Genomic DNA, 23,647 nt, shown 5'->3' with positions numbered 1-23,647 from the left:
AGAGAGAGAGAGGCTGGCTGGAGTCCAGTGTGGTGGGTGAGGAGCAGTCATCGCACACACAACGTCCTTTCAACAAGAGCAGACCTCTAAAATCACAACTGGAGCGAAAAAGATTCCTTGACTGTTTTGGCACTCTCCCCCCAGTTAACAACGTGATCTCTCGGCGTCACCACATACCGTCTGATACCGGCTACCGACCAGCTGACATCTCAGTGACAGTAACTGAACCGGCGAGCATCACTTTTGACGGGATGTTGTGGATGTGAACATGGAGTTTTCCTCCCCTCCGGTGGTGGATACGCTACTGTTTCTCCTCCGCTCGTCCAGTCCTCCCAGTGCCGTTGACTGGTTTCTAGCCGCTCCCGCCCGACAGGTGAGCAGGTCGGGGCTACCGGAGACCCGGTGGGCGGGTCTGGAGTCCCCGGTGCCAGCAGGCTCACTACTCGCTGGACAGCAGAGCACCTGACAGACAGGTAAGACTGCACAGAGCTCCACTTACAGGATAAATGTGAATATCATTGTAACATTAAACTGCAACTGTAAATCCATGCATCACTTGCCAGAAGAAATTCAAGAGATAGAGATTCTGGTGATTAACGAGGCAAAGGTTGACCCAAAATATTAGTAAGTAGGAAATAGTCTAACATGAGATAATTATTTGGTCAATATTTGAAGTAACTTTAAGATCAGGCCTACTATCACTGTTTTTTTTTTTTTTTAATAAATGCACACATTTGGCCAAATTTATATAGTATACCTAATAAAACTTAAGTCATTATGATATACTACGCTATTAAATGGGTGGTTATCGTTATAATATCATTATTTGGTCTATAGATTGATGGTTGGTCACTAAACAAGAGGATCAGTCTGGGCACTCACTGCATTATTTGCTTGTGATGTCTGTTGCTCATTTCTCCTAAATGTACATAGGCCTACCATTCAACACAAAATACACAGTCATTTGGCCAGTCCCAAAGTCGGCCACCCCATGGTTTGATCCAAATTAGTCATGGCAGATAGATGGACTATTCGCCTTGTACTTCAGCATTAATAATGTATGAGATGACCATACAAGTTTAGATGCTGATATTAGTTAAGTTCAAAAAAAAAATCAAGAAATATTTGATCCTTGAATGTTGATCCGTGGCTTTTCACAGTTCACGGTTTTGAGCTTTCATTGTAGCATCGTCACCCTGCCAATCAGTGTGTTTTTAAGTGGCAGAAAACTGCTCCAAAATATAACGTCACTCCACATTTTGTCAAAATCAGACCACTGGTGTCTGACTACTGCTCCAATCTTAGAGTTAGAAAAAACTTGAACCATTGTAATTTGTGATTTGCAGCGTAGGATTCGGCCCAATTAGGAGGCTTTTAAAGGCCTGTAACTAAAATTAATTGGAGTAATTCCCAAGTCATTAAAATGTTTAGGTCTGATAGATCCTTAAATTCCCTGCAATTACAACATAACCCAATCTTTACTACCCCCTGAACATCACTGCCAAATTTGGTCAAAGTCAGATCTGTTGTTGGTATCTGAGATTTCACATCGAATGAAATGACATCTGACTGACGGGCAAGACTCAAATCAGACTGAAACACAGAACACTGAACCTCACAGGCCCCGGAGCATCTCCTTCTCAATGTAATAATAACTCTGTTTGCCTTTGCTCAGTCACTGTTGATAAAGCACCAACAGAGGAAGGACAGTGGTTTATTTACTACAGTCTGCTGAGACCGAGACCTTTGTACTCCTTATTGGTTCCTGGTTCCATAGATTCCATATATCAAGGAAAATGAAGCTATTTCCATTTATTATCAATATCTATACAAGAGAAAAAGTGTAACAAGTTGACCACGCTAAATCTGGGCAGCGTTTATACGGAATTAGATTTAGGGCTGCGACTAACGATTACTTTCCCAATTAATCGATTTGTTGTTGTGGTCTACAAAATGGCAGAAAATGGCTTGATATGCTTCCTGGTTAACAGTCTACAACCCAAAGATATTCATGTTACTATCATAGAGGACTAAAGAGACCAGAAAATATTCACATTTAAGCAGCAGGAACAACAGCTGGAGAATTTTAGCAGTTTTTCTTTAATAATTACTCAAAGCAATTATTGATGATCAAAATAGCTGGTGGTTAATTTTCTGTCAACTGACTGATTGTTGCAGCTTTAATTTTATTGTAATGTAGCCTAGCCAAAACAACCCATTCTTATCTAAAGCAAAATGAACTCTAATCCTGCAAAACAAAGCTAAAATCGTTGAGCTAATTTTGTTAAGTAATAAAAGATACATTCTTAAAATACTGTTTGCAAATAAAATAAGTCGATCAGATATGATACAAATAGTTATTCTTTTCATTTTATGTATAACAATCAGAGTTAACTTTAATAATTACTTTGACAAAAAATCACAAATCAAGGTCCAAGGTCAAGGTTATTGTATGTATATCAGTCAGAGTTAATAACCATAATAATTAGTTTGACAACAAAAAAAAAATCTTAAATCAAGGTCCAAGGTCAAGGTTTTTCTCAAGCCTTCATGGTCTTCCTCAGCAGATGGAGTTTGCTCGGTTGTCACGGAGATAGCTCAGCGTGCTAATTGTATCCGCTGAGGAGTAGCCGTTTTATTTTGTCAAACTATCATTATTTTATCATTTTATCTGGATTAAAGTGTATTTTCACATGTACATGAAAGAAGAGATCATAACTGCAGGCTCAGTGTGTTTAGACAGATCTTGTTTGTGCTAAAAAAATAGTTACAACAGAAGCATGAAGACAATGACAGCCATGTAACCAATACCAAAATTATCTCATACCATCTCAGCATCACTGCATTTTCAGAGAAGACATTATATAAGGTTTGTCTTCTCCTAGCCACAGTTGGCTGACAGAAGAGGGCATTTTAACTTCTTTAGATCCCTCAGGTGTGTCACAAAGGTGATTTTATATCTCCCAGCTTTTATTAATAGTTTTAGGACAGAGAGTCCTAAACAGAAAAGTAAAGTGACAAACACTAATGTTTGTAGACTTGCTGCTATTGACCCCTAACTCAAATGTAATATTTAAGATGAAAGAGCTACAAGTCAAACTGTACCGATGCTTCAAGTCTGAGACCACCCTGTAGTCATACGAAGAACAAACAGCTCTCCTACTGCTGTCTCCTGCTTTGAAGAATAAAAAAAAGTCTCTCAGATCCCTCAACTCCCCTGCTGAGAGGGTCAACATCGTGATAGACATTGAGGTTTTTCTTCCGGGGCTATTATTGTAGACATTCGGCAGAGTGTCAAATCCGCTATTGGATGAGTGAGTTATGTAAAATCTCTATGTGCGGATCTCTCGAAAGTGCTACTGTACCTCTTAGCCAAAAATACTCCCTGTTCTCTCTTTTCCTTTTGCTATTTTGGCCTGTGTTGGCCCGAACCCGACATCAACGTAACATCATCTGATCTAAATGTTATCGCATCTTTACAGGGAGCAGATTTCCTCCTGCTTCAGTCGCTACAGAGGTAGAGGTTTTCTTCCTTGTTGTAGGAAGGACTGAAGTTGTTCTGACAGATGTGTGCATGTGTGTGTGTTTGTATTTTTTGTTTACTATCTCTGCAATCTCACACCTGCGCTCTTACCTGTTGCTTCTGGGTCATCTCACTTCTGACCCTCCCTGTCTCAGTACTCTGTTTATCCATCCCTCCATCCCTTTATCCATCAATCCATCTCATTCCCACCTCCCCTATCCCTCTGTTTGTCAGCTTTACTTGACTGAATAGGGCTTTACTGGCATGAGACGAAACAGTGGAGCTGTCAGAGTCTGTAGCTGTCAAACTAAACTAACAATAAGCAGAAGTTGCCAAAGATGAAAAATCAACAGCAACGGGGACGAACACAGATAAACAAGATAAGCGTTAAGTATGAATAGACAGATAGTGCGGTGGATACAATGCTGCCAGCTGCATAATTTGATTGAAGGTGATCAAGTCAGCGTCACGTCGGCCTATAGCGATGTTACGACTGATACTGTTGCTTCCAGGCATGTTTTAATATTCCAAAGCAATGACGTCTGAACCACTGCATCTGTCCTTTTCGTATCTGCAAAAATCCTTTGATTGATGACGTCTGAAGCAGTTTACTACTTTGTCAGCAGTTCACACTGGTCTGATCCACTGTGGGGTGATAAGCTCAATGAGTCACAAATGCACTTTGTGGCTTGCAGAGGTGGAATTAAAGAGAAGTGACTGCCAGAAGTGACTGCACAGGCGTCGTTACGGTATTAAACGTATATTCGTCGGTTGATGTGGCCGATACAACACACACAGACAAATCATATTTCAATCAGGGGAGGCACAAGTTGACATGAATTCAGAAGCTTTATTTGATAGTCTTTGGTGTTGACCCTGTTGATTAAATGGATATATCGCGATGGAGCCCTAGAAATACCAACCGATCGGAGATCCCCGCAAAGAAGCCATAGACCGGGCCTTGACACTGGTGGCGGTTGGGCGGTGGAGGGGTGAAGCAGTGATGCAGCATAGATTGTAATGAAAGCAGAGAGAGAGAGACAAAACAAGTAAGGTGGGTTAAATATTCTGAGGTTAAGATGATGATTGTGCGCAGAGGGAGGTGGAATAATTGGATTACGGAGAAGTTGAGAGGCGGAGTTCAATGTGATGACAAAATAGGCTGACAGTTGTCTTCTTGCTTGAACTCGCACTAAAAGCTTCATTTGTCCAATTACTCGTTGTGTTCATAAGTACCGTCACTATGTTATGAAATCATATCATATGAAATCACGTTCTTCACACTGTAGGATTTAAAATGGACTTGGACAAAGTCAATGACAGGGAAATAATACACAGACAGAAAACATTCAATCTAAAATGGGTTTACAGATGTATAACATTAACATGAAAAAAGAAAGCTAGCTTTTTTCAATAGCTAAAATTATAGTCTGGATAAAGTTTGTTGTATTTTTGATGAGCATTGGAAAGTATCAAATATACATCACTCAAGGTACTTTGAGGTAATTCCATCTTGCTAAATTTCTACTTGTACTTGCCTGCATCTTCACATATATATTCTCCACTACATTTATCATGACTGCTGTAGTTGTTAAAGTAGCTAAAATTAACTCCACCTTGACATCATTAAAATGCTACTTGCTCACGAATGCATTAATAAAAATAAACCAGTAATATAATACACGTATCACTTGGAAAGGGGGCATTCTTTTGATACTTGTAGTACATTTTGCTGGTAAATCATTTGTACTTTTAGCTTAGTTGACTTTTAAATATGGTTTGAATTGATAATTTAGACTTATTCTTAAACCACGTTACTGCTACCTTTACTAGGATCTGAATGCTTTTTCTGAATACTTCCGTAAATACTTTATTTGAATTATATTTACTTATCTTTGCACCTTTTTTACCATGCTATGACAGGCTGACTTTTCCTCTGTTTAGATCTGGCTCTCTGTGATCCAGGTAGGTCTTACCACTCAGCGTATGACGCAAATCAAACGTGGTTGTCATGGATGTACCGGGCTCAGCGGAGTAAACAGCATCCTGTGTTCTGGCTTTTATGCAATAGTCGGATGAAAGCTAGAGTGAGTCAGTGTGTCGTGGCACCCTTGGGTGAAACCCAAAGTAAATACTTCCACTGTGAAACGCTGGCTGGGTTCAGCCGAGCACTGATGCGGACAGCAGCCATATGCCTCTGTTTGTATTTTTGTGAATAGAGGTGGCACATCAATTTTCTCTACCTTTGGCTGTCTCTCTCTGTGTGCCCATCAGTAACTCAGATTTATAAGCCCCAGTAACACCTCTGTCTCCTCTGCCGCCCCATAATTTTGGCCACCTCTGCTAGAATAATGGATCTCAGCATGTTGCCAGCTGATTTTATTCATGTCCAGAGCTAGTGTAGTGACTCACTGTGAGACAGTTTACAATTTGATTATATTTCCCAAAGCCAAATCACTTGATCTCCATTTGTTAATTGGAGACATCTTTTGGTTTTTAAGTAGCGCAGTGGTGGGGTGATCTTCTTTCAACCAATTATTACATTCGGTTGAATAATGGGGATTTAAAGGGGACATAACATCCTTTTTGTGATTTTCTGTCATTACTTTTGTAATGTAGGATGCATGAGTTGAACATGGTCAAAGTTCCAAAACATTGGGTGAAGGTATGTAAAATGTTCCCTGAAACTCAAAAGCCTACTCAGCCTGCTCTGAATGCTTTGTTTTCAAAGTTACCTCTACTTCCCCATCGAACTGACGTCTGTAGTCTTGGTTGCCGAGGTTGTTCCGTGGGTTGTTCACATTGTCCACTTGCACATTTGGGCTCGAACATGTTTGGACGTATTTGAGAAGTTTCCATTTAGAGTATAGAACAAGAAAAAGAAGCGAGAACCTACTACTACTGTTTGTTCATGTATCCTCCCAAGCTTTAAAGAGACTGGAGCTACAACAGCAGGGCAGGTATAACATAAATAAGGAGGTATGGTTTTTTGAATAGTGAATCATGCTAATATATTCCACTAGAGCCCTGTAATAAAAATGTAGACCTGGAAATGTGCATGATATGTCCTCTTTAATAGGGTTCAACATCTTAATTAACGACGGAGCTGTTGAAACACATTTGCCGGGAGGTTCCTGCTTGATAACTACAATATGGGCAGATGGTTGGTATTACTAAACGGTTTGTTTCTCAAGAATCCTAACCATCCAACTTGTACACAAAGCAGGTCTGGATAACACATACACATACACACACACTCTGTAAATGTGTACTGCTCTTTTCACAGTTCAGTGGTCCAAGAGAAACACTCTCACACTTCATTTAGCTCAGTACATTTACTCCTCAATGTTCCCACCTGGGACATTTCTGAAGATGTGAGACGCACATTTTATTGCACAAATAATATAACATAGCCACTCGCCAGCAGCAGCTAACGCATATATATTTTATTATATTTAGGCTACACAATATTAAAAGGCTGCTGTACGTCAGGGGTTTGTATATATTAGATCAGATTAAACTTTATTGTCATTGCACACAGCATTAGCATATTACCAGCAAACAGCAGCAAAAGTGCAACAGAAGAGTTATAACAAGAAAAAGTTTAAAAAATGAAGTTGTGTGTGCGGCTGCTTAATGAGAATAGGACCAAGGATAGGGAATACAGTGTATGTGTCCGCAGACCCTGTTGTACACAAAATTTACAATACTGTATATTTTCACAGGCACGAGGCTTATACAGTATAACAGAACTGCATGATCTCACATAACATTTGTTGTTGGATAGAGCTGACTTCCATGACTTTGGTCTAATATCTGTCCAAAAGAAGCACATTTTGCACATTTTTCAAAAAGATATTGTGTCAATGCAAGCTCAGCTAAACTGCATTGGGAACCACCTGTCTGGCAGTAACCTCAGTTAAATGGATTTAAATGTTTGTTATGTTTGTTACCATATGACACCTTTTTCTGAATGAAACTCTGTATTACACATCCATGTAGTCCTGCTTGAAAATGAGCAATTCTGACTCCAGGCAGTATTTAGCTTTTAGCTGTCGATGTCACATTCAACAAAAACAAAGCAGAATTAAGACACTTTCTCAGGTGCTATTTGAGGATAGCCTAATAGCTGATGTGAGAGGAGAGACGGTACGGCTTGTTATCATTCACCTGCTCCTTGATGGATGCAGCAGTCGGGGAGCTGTGACCTGAGAGGTCAGAGTGTCGTGGGGGTTGACAGGCAGAAAGAGGTCAGCGGCAGTCAGACAGTCAGAACATCAGGAGACCAGTGGCTGTGTTTGATCGCTAAATTGAAAGGCTGGATCAATTTTTTCCTGCCAAATGAATGACAGTCCAACTGGCTGTCTGGTTTGTTTATGTCTAATTTGAGTGTGTGATTTGCTGAATGCTGTAAATCATGCTATCTTGAAATGAGGCTTTTGTCACAAGATGATATTACATTAACTTTTTAGCCAGATCTGTAGACTACTAACCATTCACCACTCAATTATTCAGTTCAACAGTGCCTTCTTGAAAACATTTTCTGTGGGGCGAGTTGTTGATTTTGCTCATATATAATGTTTCAGTCATTGTGTGCATCATTTAGTGTACAATTAGCACATGTTAAAGATAATATGTGTAATTCTGTGCAAGTGACTTCTATTAACTGTATACTTGATTAAAGCCACCATGTCTACAATGTCAATGTGTTTAATATCTTTCATATTATTCTGGTGGCATGAGTGTTTGTTTGTAGAAAAACTGATAACAATATTGTTAACAATGTAATAAGGGTAAAAAATACTTAAGTAATACTTAATTTTATATATGAATCTATCTTAAATTCCTGTTGCTCACCATTGACAAATGTCACTCTGACTTTATATGATTAATTACTCTAGTTAATGAATGTTAATTTTACACCCTTATTATAAAGTGATACTGAAATCAAATTGAAATAGACAATCAAGTTGAAAGTTCTTTTAGTGTATGGCAAATAAATAATAAAATATTATTCTTTATAATAGTAAAATATTTCTATTTTAATTTAATACAATTACAAATATCAAAAAATAATATTCTATGTTTTAAATCAAATATGATATTATCAAAAGAAATAAACTGTAAAGAGTCACAACAATACTTAATTAAATTTACAGAAGAGGTTAGGCTGTGTTTCTTTCTTCAAGACAGTGTCCTAAGTCACTCCCTGTTATACTGTCCATCATTTTATCTGAGTTTCCAAATTCTCAATTATGCACTATTGTCCTCAAATATTCCCACAATGGAACCAAAGATGTCCATGGCATGCACATTACTTTCTGCAAACGATCCCACAATACGCTGTGTTGCTTTTTTTGTAACACATGTAACACTACACCGGACATTAAATTATTACTGGTCACTATAACGTAAACTAGAGTGTCAATTACATAGTGAATGAGTGAACAAGGGACTGATTTTGGATGCAGCTGAAGACTGTACAATCTAAGTAGTGCCTTTAGCAGGCAGAGAGTAGACTGGCTGGCTAACATGTGCAAGCTAGCTAAGTTACCTGTAAGTCCGTCTGAAAGGGTTTGCATTATTGGTTGTCTTTAGCTATGCTGTTGCTAAGCTAACACGTTTCTACTTGAAGTGTATCAGCATGTAACTGTCTCAGTCCAACAGGCTAGTGTGTTAGCATCTTAAAAAAGGGAACTCAGGATAAGATACAGTAACTTCCAATTTTGTGTTTGCTGCCACTGAGGGAAAATAAATCCTTTTTTGAGGGCTGGGGGCAACGATCAACTTCTCAACTGAAGTAGACTGTAACAAGCTTGTTACAAGGTGTGAGGACGGCTTAATTGGTGCTGAAAAAACAGAAACCTCCCTATTACAGCTCAGAGCTACATATGTGTATTCAATAAAGGTAACCTACCTTTAGTCCTTGTCACTGACGTGGCTATTTTCTCTGTATGTAGTAGTTTCTCACAAGGAAAAAGGTATTTACATGTGATAACAGGAGGAAAAGATGTTGAGCCAGGACAGGAGCAGGTAGCTAACACGTAATTAGCTAACGTAAAAAGCTAGCAAATGAGAGTCAGACAGTGAAGCCAGAGACTTTTAGTTGCTGAGTTGTGCAGGTGAAGAGACAGTTCATTCGGTGTTTTAAGAGGCTGTTTGTTGAAGATATGTGTGCATGCAGCCATGTGTAAGTGCCAAACTTTTCTACTTGTAATTGTACGTTTTACAATTGTATGTTTTTAAAAGGCCGACAATGTTTAGTATGCTGCTCCCCCACAGGTTGGTATTGTTGTTTAATAAGAAATACGAACATAGCAGCTGTCTTATATACAAAGTAACAAGTTTTTTGTCAAGGTTGAGAGTATTGATTGGCGTGGTGTCATCCCCGTCCATCCCCAGCATACTGAACCAGATAGTTTTTAGTAATTTTGGGCTGTTGTTGACCGTCTGTGGCGGGGCCATCTGTAGTTTTCATTGTGTCCCCCACTAATGGCACCAGTAGACCCTTTATTGTTGGCTCCAGCTGATTCAGCACATTGAATCTACTTTTGAGGCACTTGCACTCAAATTCACTTACATTTCCATTACATTCAACTGGAAAATCATGATTACTTTGGACTTTTATATCACTGCTATCACCCAGATGAAAAAGAGAAAACAATCTATTGCGTTTCAGTTATTCCTCTGAATGTAGAAGTTTTCCTCTGAAAGTAAAAGTTGTTTCTTGGCCAAGATTTTCAGCTCATCTGCAGTTTTCTGCATCCTGGTTTATGCTGTTTATTTTCTATTATTTTGCCATATATTTATATCTTACGGACTAGTGGACATCTTATTTTGTCAACATGCTGTCAGGCACTTAGATCAGCACTCAGCTGTAATTTAAAACATCCTCTCTTGACCTTACACATACAAAATACCTTTGCCAGTCAGCTCCTCCCCTGCTGAATGCCTACTCTTTACAGGATGCATGAAAAGGTGTTTTTCACAGTAAATTTAGAGAAATTATGGTCTAAATAGCCGCTCGGGGCTGCTTCAAGGGTAGAAAAAAAAAGGTTTTACTCATCCACTTTCCCTTTCCAGATTTTCCTGGGCTGCCTGGGGATTCAGATCAGTGACCTTCCAATCAAACCCGGCTTCGGTGACTTTGAGGCTTTGCCCCTTTCTTCTCTCTTCTGTCCCTCTTAAATGCACCAAATCAAAATGCTTCTCCCTTTTTTCTTGACAAGCTTTGCAAGTCAATCAAATTATGATTATGATCATACTAGTATTACCACGTTTATAGTTAGTCAGCTAAGGGGAGTGGACAGAATACTGGAAACAATACAGAAAAAGTTTAATCACTGTTACTAACAAAGGGTGAGTTATGTTCTGCTGCTGCAGTTTTTATAAATAGCACGCTGGAAATTAAATGTTTTGACGTCAGTGTTGTATCAGGAGCCAGCAGGCTGAATGAATTTATGCAGTTATGTGTGTGATAACATATTCTTTCCTAATTACCAACTGAACAGTTTCATAACACGAAAACTATCAGTTATTCTACAATAGGAATGTTACAAAGCTTCATTTAAAAACATTGTTGGCACTAGAAAATCCCAATTTGGGCAGCAGAGTGGATCCTCGGTTGAAGGTGGTGGGACAAAGAAATTACAATGAATCAACACGCTGAACCCCAGTGCATACATACACACATAAGAGAGAATAGACTCAGTCATCTATATTAAATATTCCTTTAAGCCATATATTAAACATTAAATTGATTACATCTGTTTTTATTTTTATTTTTTGACACCAGCATCTAACCAGACATTAGAGGAACATTATTTATAGAGGATGTGCAACTGATGATTAACTTCATTATTGATTAAATGGTCCGTTAAATGGGAACTCCAGTGTTTTTTTTTTGTATTGCACTTAAATTTAAGGGCCTCACAAGAGACAGATTTGAAAAAGAAAAATTGGTGCAGCAGGCGCCAAGATCTTCTGAGTCTTGGTCCCTGTATGTATGCATCAAGCTCATAGATTGTATAAAAATATGGACATAGTTACAGTGACGTCACATGTTGTTTTCTGAGGAGCGGTTTTGAAGCTCAAAGTGAGCCGCTCCGGCCGTCGCCATCTTGGCAGTGCGTGACGCCACCTAACTCCCAGCCAATCAAAAATGGGCAAAGAGGCAGGCCGAATGGCTGAAATAAGCCACCTAGCGGCTGGCGGACCTATCACTCAAAGCAGCCATGTCTTTCATTATGCATAACTTTACAGCTTAATAAAATTTAAACAGGTGAGTTAAAGTTGTCATGAAAGGGGAAATTAGCTATAGAGACCAAAACCGTTTTTTATACCAGGCTGTAAACATGTTTATTTCTGCTGTAAAGTTGAGCATTTTAACATGGGGGTTTATGGGAATGACTCGCTTTTGGAGCCACCCTCAAGTGGCCATTCGAGGAACTGCAGTTTTTGGCACTTCCGCATTGGCTTCATTTTACAGCCTTGGAGGTTGCCGCTTGGTCAAGCTCCAAAGACAAATGATCCTACACTTCCCATAATGCAACTCAAGAACATCTTTCTTTAGACTCAAACTGTGCAGTCAAACTCCATGCCCCCTGTTTATAACAACGGCTTTCAGTTACATATTTGTAGTCTGTAAAGCTAAGCTAAGATAACCGTGATGACATTATCAGGTGTTTTTTTAAGATTTTTTTTTGACATTTTTATTTGATAGCTGGGCACCCCACCATTAGGGTTATTTTATCAGTCTTTGGAGCAATCCCTCAACTGCTTTCAAATTTTAAATTAGTTCACCTTCACTTGAATGTAATGTCAAAAAATAAGAATAAATACCCAGTGTACATTCTCAGAAGCCATCTTTGAAGTTTTCATTTTTCTGAACATTTAAAAAACTCAAAGGGATTCAGATAAGATATCACAAAGAGGAAAGCTGAAAATCCTCACATTGAAGAAGTTGGAACCTACAAATGTTTTGCATTATTATTTGATAAATTATTTAAACAGAGATTCATCTCTAAAGAATGTTTTCTGGGCTGGTACCACATTGCACATTCAAAGTAAAAGCGTCGTCAGCAATACAGATAAAATCTCTGAATGCTGTTTTTGGTGGTCAAAACTATAGATAGACACTGTCTCCTCATTTGGAAATTTAACCGCCGCTGTAAAGATGCCTCCTCTTGTATGATGATGTCATTTCAAAGACACCCTGTTGGTTCATTTTAACTGGTGTAGGAAGCGGAGACAGACTGACAGGCAGAATTGCAATGCTCTTTGAACATTTAATTATAAAACACACTGGATGCATTTTCTGTTGATATAATAATCAGTTAATCAACTGATTGTTTCAGCACTAATCTTGAGGCACTTTTATAATGACTTCAGCACTTAGCCATGGTTGCTACTTCAGTCCTCAGCCCAAGCAGCAACTACCACAGCTTGAGGCTGATGCCAATTCGGAAGTGCAGTGCTAGATGCTGGCTTCCACTGAATCCTATCAAAAAGCAACTTTTCTCTAGAAATAATAAGTCAGTAATGTTTTTGAATGAATCATTATGGTCTCAATCGCTAAATTCAGGCCCTCTAATAAGTGTGCTTCTGGTCATTTTGGATATTATTGCTCCATTAATAACACTTGAAGATGTATAGTAGCTTTGAAGTCTGGCGTGTGTGCATTGATTGACAGCTTTATATACGGTCTATGCCTCAGCCTCAGGGAGTCTAAAAGAAAGTAAATGGTTGAATTATCCAGTTGCAGATGCAGCATCAAGACACAGTCTGTCATGCAGGCTGGCAGTGGCTGCGGCTTCGGTTGTCTTCTCTCACTAATACTCTGTGCTGTAAATCTACAGTACGTAGAGTTGTAGTAGTTTCCTGCTAAACCAGAGGTGCAGAAGCCTCCTTGTCTCCTCTGCTGGGGAGAAAGAGAGTCACAATGAGTGAAAGCGAGAAAAGGATTTTGCTTCATCTGCATGGCTTTGCTCTGTCTTTCTCTCTCAGCAATTAGTCTTTCCTCTACTCATCTGTCATGTCCCCTAATCTCTCTCACCCTCTCTCTCTCTCATCCCGCTGGCTTTTGCTGCCTCTGTACCTTTTATTAAAGTGCTCTCTCCATCATGCAATTGTGCCTTTGAGGTAAATGCTGGTCGCATGTTTCCTGGTCTCCCCACTTCCCCGACTGTCTCACTCTTTTCTGCCCTCCGTAGCTGTCTCCCTTTCTTCCTCATCTGTTCAGTCATTCACCCTCGTCTTTCGTCTTCATCTGTCCATCAACCTTTCTGTCTCCCCTCATAATCTCTCCACCTCTTTGTCAGTCTTCGGTGTCCTTGTTAGTACCACAGTTTGCCCTTGCACTGTGCTATGTGGATGGTCCTGAGTTTGTGGTGTGTTATTCAAGCCCTGCGGCACACATGCACACACACACACACACCCTCAATCACCCAACAAAGTCCTTACCATAGCAGTATGTCTCATCATTGTACCTGCAGTGTGTGTGAGCGTAAATCTGTGTGTGTGCACCTGTCTGTGTGAATTAGTTTTCGCTTTACACCATGTCAGGGAGAAATAATGTGTAATGCACTCTCAGCAGATAACTGGTGGAGAAAAACGCTGTTTCCAATTCGTTTGTGCACACACACACATACACACACACTTGGAAACATGCACACATAAACCAGGAGCATTTTTTTTTTTGCAATTACGTAGTAAAAATTAAAATGCCAGGTTAGCGTCATTACTCTTTGCAGGCGTTTAATTCAGAGTGTTTCCCCTTCATCTTCCTGTTCACCCCTCTTTTCTTCTCTCCGTTTCTATCCAAACCTCTCATTGTTGTTTGCCCTCTGTGCTTTTATTGAATGCCTGGTTTATTAATGCGCCCCTTTCTGTATGGATTCATATTCTTCACCTTTTCTCACTCTTTTTTTGTTTCTTCTTTGCCAAGGGCAAAAAACATTATTTTACTTTTTTTTTTACATACAAAAATCGTCCTGCAGTTTCAGTGAGGACAATTGAATTGTTGAAAACTGCAAAATGAATTTATATATTTTGTTCATGTTTTGGCTGAAGAGATGTGTAACATTATCCTACCATAACAGTCTGAAACTCCATAAACATACATTACACTACATGAGAAACAGTAGACCTGAGGTAGTATAGATAAGGATAGAATTAACACTTTGCCCACGTAAGTAAATGTTTTTAATTTCATGAGTGGAAGATGAGTAAAAGGGGCATAAACACACCTTAATACCTGTAAGAGCAGATCGTGTACATCAGGACAGATCGTTGCGTGTCCTCACCTTGAATTCACTTGCCTCTCATAAAGTTCATGAAGAGCTAAAATACACTAAAAGAGGAGAGAACATGAAGGAGTTCAGTGTCCGCTAAATCTCCCAACAATTCCAGCCATTATCACAATTTTACCAGCTAAGATATTTGATGACAATACAACCCAAATATGCTTTGGTTAGTTGTCCAAGTGAGAATACAATCTATATCTAAACAAATTTTTGATATATACAGTATATACTTCACCTCATACCTCAATTAAATTATTTTTGAAATTGAAAACAACACCATAATTCCTTAAATATTGCGCCCAACAGAGAATTAAGATGGATTTATATAGTTGTGCATTAGGGCTACAAAGTCTACTCACATAGCCATTGTAGCTATAAGTGTCTGATTCCGGTGAAAATTGTTGATAAATTTAAGAAAGGTTCTTCTTTTCGGTAATACATGTTTAGCAAAGCCATCTGCACTGTAAACCTTCTGCTCACCATGATAGGCACAAACAAAACAAACCTTCTCACAGTAGCTCTGTATCACAAAGTGAATGAACGAGTGTTACTTCGATAACTACGGAGAATATACGTAAAGCACGATACGGTCTGATCATGTAAAATACATCTATCACGGTGATGCTATCAATGGGTCAAATCCAGTACTGAACTATGCCATAGGTATCTGTGGTGAGATTATTGTGGCATATAAATCCAGCTAAATGTTCCTAAGTCTGGCAACAGAAATGCACAGTTGTTCTGTAAATAACATTAAAAATTGTGTTTCTGGGCAAATTGCTGAATAAGTGATACTGTAATTCAAACATGCTGAAGCTATTAAAGCTTTGTAGCGGGTGATTTTAGTGGCTTATGGGACGGTATCTGTTATTTTTCATCCCAGTGCTAATGCCAGCTTTTTAAGTTTTCAGTAAGAGTGTGTTTTGTGAACAATCATATTAGGGAAAATGGGCCCTGGAAACAGGATGATCCCTGAATCTTTTAGCTGATGTTCACCTGCCGCACTCGTTCACCTGCACCTCCTATTTAACCAAAACTCAAATATTCACAACTTTCTCGTTCTTTTTCCCCATTTTACCCTTCAAATCCCTCATTATTTCTATTCTACTTCTCTCCAGAGCTTCATCACATCCTTTACTTCTGTGACTGTACAAACTGTAAAAGCAGCAGCAGATTCTTCATCACTGATTCAACGAAAGTTCACTGATGTTTGATTCATCCCTCCACAAAGTCAGCCAATAACGCGATAATAAAGTCAGCCGCTTTATTATTGTAAGTTTTAGTATAGCTGTTGGACTGCAGCTAATATAATGAAATGAGTTCTTGGTTGATTCCCCAGGGACCAGTGTATATTCTGTCAAGCAAATTTTAATTTAAAAGTTATTTGTAAAAGCGGATTGTGTCCTTTGTCTGTGAACTCGAGTAGTTTATCTACACTATGCAGCATTCTCATTTAAGCAACTCCATTTTTTCATTTCAATACTACCAGATTTCACTGAATCATTTGCTATTAGAATGATTTGTCTTCAAGGTTAAATGTATTTTACTTGAAATGTCCCCTTATTTACCAATACAAATACTGTAGCTTCATGAAGTGTGGTCATGATGTGCTTAAGCTTTTAAAAATGACTAATAATAGATGAACAAATGACATTACCAAATAATCAACAAAGTGTTGAACTAACAGTGTAACCTACTCATTTATTCATTCACTCACTCATTTGCTCACTTCATTACCCTTAATTTGCAGCATCCAGTGTAACATGTTGTTTGTTCTTTCAATTAGTTAATTGCTGTCTTTTTCCACCAATAACCACCCTCTCTTTTTCTACCTCCTACCACCTTTCCTCCTGCCTCCCTCTCCCATGCCTATTCCTCTCCCCCTCCTCCAGCTCCATGCTGTCCCCCCTCTATCAGGACCATGGCGGCTCGGTGGTGTGGCCCCAGACATCGTCCTGCTCTTCCTCCTCTCAGGGCCTCCACCGGCCGCTGCGCTGCCCCCCTCCCCCAATCAGTGGGAGCAGCGTGGGCCCCAATCCCACCTACTATCATGCTGTGTATGACGTCCGGGTGGAGCAGTACAGAGAAGTGCCCTTCATCGGTGGGGGTGGTGGCTATGGGATTCGCTCCGGCCGGGGCTCCATGTCCCTGGTTACCAGCAACAATGACCCCAAAGTCCCACTGATCCGCCGGAGGGGAGGACTGGTGGACCACCGTGATGTCATCCTGGCCCACCAGGCACACAAGCGGCACAACACACCGCAAGCCAGGAGGAAGCAGTGGGAGTGAGTACAGTTCACTTTCTATAATTGAATTGAAAGATTAAGGGTACTCTGGAGGCTTTTTTTGGTAACAAACAAAGTTATGTTAACATTCAGACTAATAGATTAAGGGTACTCTGGAGTCTTTTTTCGGTTAAAGTTATTTTAACATTCCGAGTCTCTACCCAACATCCTAAATGTATCCTAAATGTGCTCCTCATAAAACATTTAGAAAGCTATTCGGAACCTGCGTTGTCTGCATCCAGTTTTCATTTTCCCTGCCTTGGCTGCCAGTTACCGCCACCAAATGTTGATCTATGGAATAGCGTGAAACTGTTACCAGAGATGTGTTTGACTACGTCCTCATGCACACGCACAAGATGGAAACAAAACAGGGACCTGTTCATAAAAACAGTGCTCCGTTGAACCACTAGTGGTACTTGGTACCTTTAAGGTTTCGTCAGTTTGACACACAGATCAGAGCCTTGGCAAATTCACAACATTGCATTACGTTGCATTGTCTGACATCATGTACCAACCCAGTGTAATCTTTAGCCTTTAGCCTTTACTTGAAGTCAGTGGAACATGCAACAGAATTTGTGAATGTTTCTTTCCAAATGCTCCTTGGGAGTTGAAGTTCATTTCTATCCTTAATTTTTTTGGTGTGTGAGGTGTGACGTAAGCCATTGGTTACCATTGGTTGTCATTGGTTGCCATTGGTTGCAAACAGAAAAGACGTTTGCAACCAGGACCTTCCAAATAAGGAGTGTGGGGTGTTGCCTTTCACGCTCTGGAAACACGCCCCTCTACTTCAGAAACACTTAAGCTAACATTACTTACTTTAGCTAAATTATGCTAACATGACAGGTATCGTTATTAAGTAACATTAAACTTAGTGAATTATAGCAACTATTGTCAGACTCAGTGCGAGTCATCAATCAACGCCTTGAAAACAGAGCAATAATGATTGGGAAAAAAAGATTGACTTAGTATTTCTAGAGAGAAGTTGACAATGGCATTGCACTTTAAGGGACTTCCGCATTGGCTTTAGCCTCAAGTTGTGGTAGTAGCCCCTTGATCCAAGCATTTCAAGGGGCCAAACTGTAAGTCAGCTAACATTGTCTATGTGGAGAACAAACTGTACTTTTTCTTCTGGAACCTTGGACACCAGACATAACTCAGCATAGCTGTTGAACGGTAGCACACAGCAGGTTTATCAGAACTTGTTTACTGAAATCTTCTTTTGGTAACAAGGTTGATGAGACCAGTGAGACTGAACTATGCAATAAATGTGCCACAAAGCCAGAACAATGAGCTAACAGAGGCTAAAATGCTCCATAGAGCTGCAGAGTTTGATAATAATTTTTGGGGTCTTGTCACCACAAGAGACAACTTTCACTTTACATGTAGTCGTTTTATTCATATTGATATTAAACATTTGATTACTAGAGCTTTAAACTGCAGTTAAGGTAAAAATATGACAAACAGGGTTTCTGTGAACATAACCGGAGCTGAAAACAATGTGTAAATAACACTCAGCTTCAGCTTATCTGTTAACTGCTGAACACAGGACTCGGGTTACTACGGGTTACCTAGAGAAAGTGGGAGAGCCATACAACAGAATGACTATTGTTCAGCATCATCTACTTGTCCAAACTGGGCAGCTGTGGCTCAGCAGGTAGAGCGGGTCTTCCACCAAACAGAAGGTCGGTGGTTTAATCCCTGACTCCTCCTGCATGTCAAAGTGTCCTTGAACAAGATACTGAGCACCAAATTGCACTCGATGGTTGCACCAGCACCCTATGTGGTGACTTGCCACCATCAGTGTGTGAATGTGTGTGTGAATGGGTGAGTGAGCAGCAGAAACATTGTAAAGCACTTTTGATAAAAGCACTATATACATTCAGCCATTTACCACTTATCAAACAAGGTCCCAACTCATCCAAATCATAATTATCAAACATGTGGCGTAGAGAGTCTTCATCCGAAAGGACTTTGCTTTGCAGTGGTGGGTCATGTAAGTTTGAATACCAAATAGAAGCATTTTACAGCACTCGTTTTCAAAGCAGCTCCAAAAAGGTGAAATTACAATTGTATCGATTACAGTTTTTACTTTTTAGTGAAACATTCTCAAAAGACCATGACAATTTATATCAAAAAAAGACAAATGGTCACAATTTGAAACTTCCCAACAGGGATATGATGTAGAGGGTTTACAAAGACTACTAATAGTAGTTTCGAAATCTTGTCAGAGTTGATTTACTTTGCTGGTGTGTTGAGTGATCAAATGAGCCAAAAGAGACTAAAACAAACAGAAGAACAGGCTAAAATTTCTTCTTGGTGCTTCGTATGTGAGATTAAATTTCAACCCCTGGATGAAGAGTAGAATTTAACTTTCCCAAAGAAAGTGCATCCAATGGTAATTTAGTCTAAGAGACGAAATGGGAGGATTCATTTTGAGACCAATAAATCATGTCCAAATGGTGTTAGAGCTTTTAGTACAAAAGTGGTTCAAACAACTAAGAAAATCAATAGCTGTGTCTCCATTGATTGTACGTCAGTCACTTAGCACAAACAGGAAAGATGCTTCTTGGCACTGACATTCTTGAACAGTTTTGTAAAGGCAGCTTAGGAAGAGAATACTTCCTTCAAGAATACAAGAAGAGACTTATTTGTAGATTTAATAATCAAATATAAAACTGAAAGCAACAAAAGACTTAAGTACAGAACTTATGAATGCAATTTGATTTCAAATATACTCTGAAATATCAAAATGTTTTGTTTTAACCTCCAATCTTTTGAAAAACACAACATGTAATTTCTGCCACTGGGGGTCTCTCAGTCTAAACAATAGCAAAAGACGGAGTTTCTCCGACAACTTAAGATCCAGATGTTCGATGACTAAAATCTTTCATCCGGTTAAAAGATATACTTAAAAACTACCAAGGGAGGTCTAAAAAGTTTATTGTAAAAATGTGACTTAAAACCGATTAAAAGTCAAATTATGACTTTTGATGTTTCTGGCTAACAACCACAACGCTGATGTATTATCTTGTATGTGTATACTCTTCGGTAGATGCCATAGTGGCGGACAACCACAATGCAGACACATGCCCACAAAATGATTATCATCTTGTGTGCTTATACTCTTTGGTAGAGGGGGTATGATGCCATTGACAGACAACCAAATGAAACGGACTGTAACTTTGATTAAAATTACGGATTTCTCTGGGTTTGAAAATTGTTGGAAACATTTGGGATAGTGTAACTACACAACTCAACAAAATATATAGCATAGGTCCAGTTGTTTTTAGACATTTTAATGAGGAATAGTTACATATTGTAGCTTTAAATTCAGTTTTTTATATCATCTTGAAGTGCTTGAAAGGTTTTAGATGTACTTTGTTGAAACTCAGAGTCTTGAGGTGGACTTTAATGCTACTAACATTGAAATTAGCACCTAATATTATATGACTTATATTGTCAAGATGCAATCAATGAAAACTAGTCTCTTTATAGCTGCCTTATATATATTTTTTTGGAATGGAAATGAGCTTTTTGGGCAGTATTTCTCAATCGTGAGTCTGCAGGTTTTTCTTGCAATCAAACACTGCAGCAACTGCTTTGACTGAGTAACACACCTTCAAACAGAGAGGAGGAAGTAATCAGTGAAATGAAAGTGAGTTTGGCTGCACTGAGAAGCTGCAGACTTTTTGTTCACAACACCACGTGGTTGAGTCAGTTGACTCTCTTACCACCCTGGTTTTTCCCGTCACAAGGCACCATGTCCTTGAGACTGTCGAATCCTGAGCTTTGTAACGGAGGTGACAGAGAGAGACTTCACACTGCCTTGTGATTTTATTTTTTTTTCCTTTTTTCGGACAGACAAACAAGCAGAAAGACAGGCAGACAGACAGCTGCTGACCCAGTTGCAGATCAGACCAGGTGTGTCAGTGAAGCCTGGGGGGGCTAACCTGATTTTTATGAGACATGACAGGTTAAAACCCCACTTACCCTGTCATCCAGTAGATCCATGGATGGAAAGATTGCCGATGGGTTAGATAGATTTTATTGCCCTCTGGTCCCATGCGTCTGTCTGCCTCTTCCCCTTTCTGTCACTCCCTCTCCTTTAATGCCCTCCCAGTATCTAAGGAAGTTCATGCCATCTAGCTGATCACACCCAAATGGCATATACTGCATCAGGACCAATAGCTGCAGCAGCTCATCTGTCCTCTGCTATTATTCCCCTCTAATTGTGATTGAGAGCATGTTTACTGCTCCTGCTGCATCACCTGTCTCTGCTGTCTGGCTGTCTCTGGCACCAGTTCAGTTCAGTGAGTTCATTATTGGCACAGAGATTCCATATGGAGCCAAAATAAAAAAGATAAAATCCATCAAATCAATTGAATAACAACAACTGAATAACTGAACAACAGATTAGTTAATTAAGATGAGATCCCCAGGAGGGAAATTGGTATTACAGCAACACAAGAAAGAGACTAAAAACAAACCAAGCAAACACTAAACTTCTGAATAATGTTAGAAATCTCTATACATAATATGAATATATATCAATATAATACGCACAAGATAATAGTATACACTGAAGTTCAGTGATGTAGTATACCTACTTCCTCTTCATCAGCTTTGGAACATAAGGCCACAATGGGATACAGTCTGCCTCCATTCGACACACACAGCCCATCCACTGCGGTCCCATCTGCCAATCTTCTTGCTTCTGGGTTTTCTGTACAATTTCAGGGCTGTGATCTTGTTTGGGAACAAGAAGATGCCACAAGGAGCCTCCTCTTAGGCATCCATTGTGGAATCCTTTTCAGCGGTGGTTTCCTGCCAGCATTCAAAACTGCACATTAGGATGGACTTGATGCTGGTGGTGTTTTTAGGTTGTATTGCTTGGCTTACCAGATATTTCAGAACTAAGAAAATTAATCCTGGGCTTTTCCCAAGCTGGGGAATAATATAGAATGTCGATGTGATGAACAGTGAAGGTTTGAATTCAAGCACTGACCCCATTACCATTTTCCACAATCCATCTTATTATTAGTAAAGGGAGAAAAAAATCTTTTTAGCAACTGGAGGGTAAAAGAGAATTTCATCTTACACTCCACTTGAATTATTTAACTAACGATATTACTTGTTGATGTATTTAGTTTTATTTTTGACTTGTCTGATGACCTTTTACAGCATTTCGTCAGTTTTGGGGCTGCATAAAAAGATAGCTACAAGGGGTCATGGAAGAATTAATGACCGTTTATATAATTGGTCTGAGCTTAACCATGTGACTTTATTGTAGGTTGTTGTGGAAGAGAGAAGAAACATCTTCAATTACCCAATTACAGTAAGCCAGTCTCGAAAGTCACTCTCCTGTTTCTTTAACTTCTTTGCGACCGCTTGCACTCAGTTACAGTAGATGTGTTTTCAAACCGTGTCATTGCTAAAGGTCACAGTAAGCTGAGAAAGCCTGTGGTTTGGAAAAGATGAGGCAAAAATAGGCAAAGCCAGGGTCAGAGTGAAGAGTTGACCTCTTCGTGTATTGACTAACCAAGCATGGAGGCATGCTCAAGAGATTAGGCCTTTATGTTTCCAATGACAATAAATGATCCAAAAACAAAGGACCTCTGCACTACTCATGTTTAAATAAACTTGGTCTATCAGTCTGCCATTTCCTGGTTGACATTGCAATTTAAAAGTGCCTCGATCTCATTCTATTCTACGTCATGTTTTGTCATTAGAGTGAGAGACCACATTAAAACACTGACATTTAAAAAATTAAAAAGCCACCTGCCTCCAGAAAGAAGTAAATGTAGCAGAATTACTCCTCCAAAGAGAACATTATTTGGGAATAAAATTACCAGTGTTAACAAACCAGTTCTGTGTGTATCAAGATGTTTTCTTGGTTTTTGGTCCTCACAAAGGTCTTTTTTTAAGTTACCTCTAAGACACCTGGACAAGAAAAGTACATTTATGTAATTTTCTAATCAAAGACGCCTGTGGTGGTAAACGTACTGGGGTTGACATCAGTCATGGCTTATAAAATCAGCTGTCTCCTACCCTGTAAAAACAGCATACCTACTGTCGTTGTGACACTTCTGTGATGGAGAGGAGAATCCAGAGATCAAAATCCACTGACTGGTACTATTTTTCACCCTTGAATGAATATGTGGCGCACAAAATGTCACCAAGGACAGACGGTATCACTCTCTAAGTTGAGTTACCTTTCTGCAAATTGAAATTTTCTCATTACATTTCTCATGTGTAATTAAGTGCAGCAGCAGTTTGTATTGGATAGATATTCACACATTAACCAACACACAGTTACTATATACAGTAAATAACTTGAATGAATACATAAATAAATAAATAATGAGTTTTTTTATAGTTGTGTTGGTTGCCTGCAGTTTTATTTTATATGCTGTGGAAGATTATATTTTTTGAGGTTGAAAAATATTAAAAAGACAATGTCAAATAAATCATAGAGACATGCATACATACAGACACACAGTAAAACAAGGATATGTGATACTAAAGGCACAAAAACA

General features: G+C 39.2%; 1 protein-coding gene across 1 annotated transcript in view; it reads left to right on the top strand.

Annotated features, from left to right (window-relative positions):
- LOC122976441 overlaps positions 1-23,647 on the top strand; it is a 55,349-nt gene continuing 31,702 nt past the window's right edge. Inside the window, exons 1-2 of the mRNA XM_044344931.1 lie at positions 1-473; positions 16,719-17,111. Coding sequence (XP_044200866.1) covers positions 16,723-17,111 — 389 coding nt within the window. The 5' untranslated portion in view covers positions 1-473; positions 16,719-16,722. The remainder of the gene's footprint in view (positions 474-16,718; positions 17,112-23,647) is intronic.

Source organism: Thunnus albacares, chromosome 3, assembly GCF_914725855.1.
Source record: "Thunnus albacares chromosome 3, fThuAlb1.1, whole genome shotgun sequence".
Lineage (NCBI taxonomy): Eukaryota > Metazoa > Chordata > Actinopteri > Scombriformes > Scombridae > Thunnus > Thunnus albacares.
The sequence above is the reverse complement of the archived record's forward strand: the minus strand, read 5'-3'. Positions and strand labels throughout refer to the sequence as shown.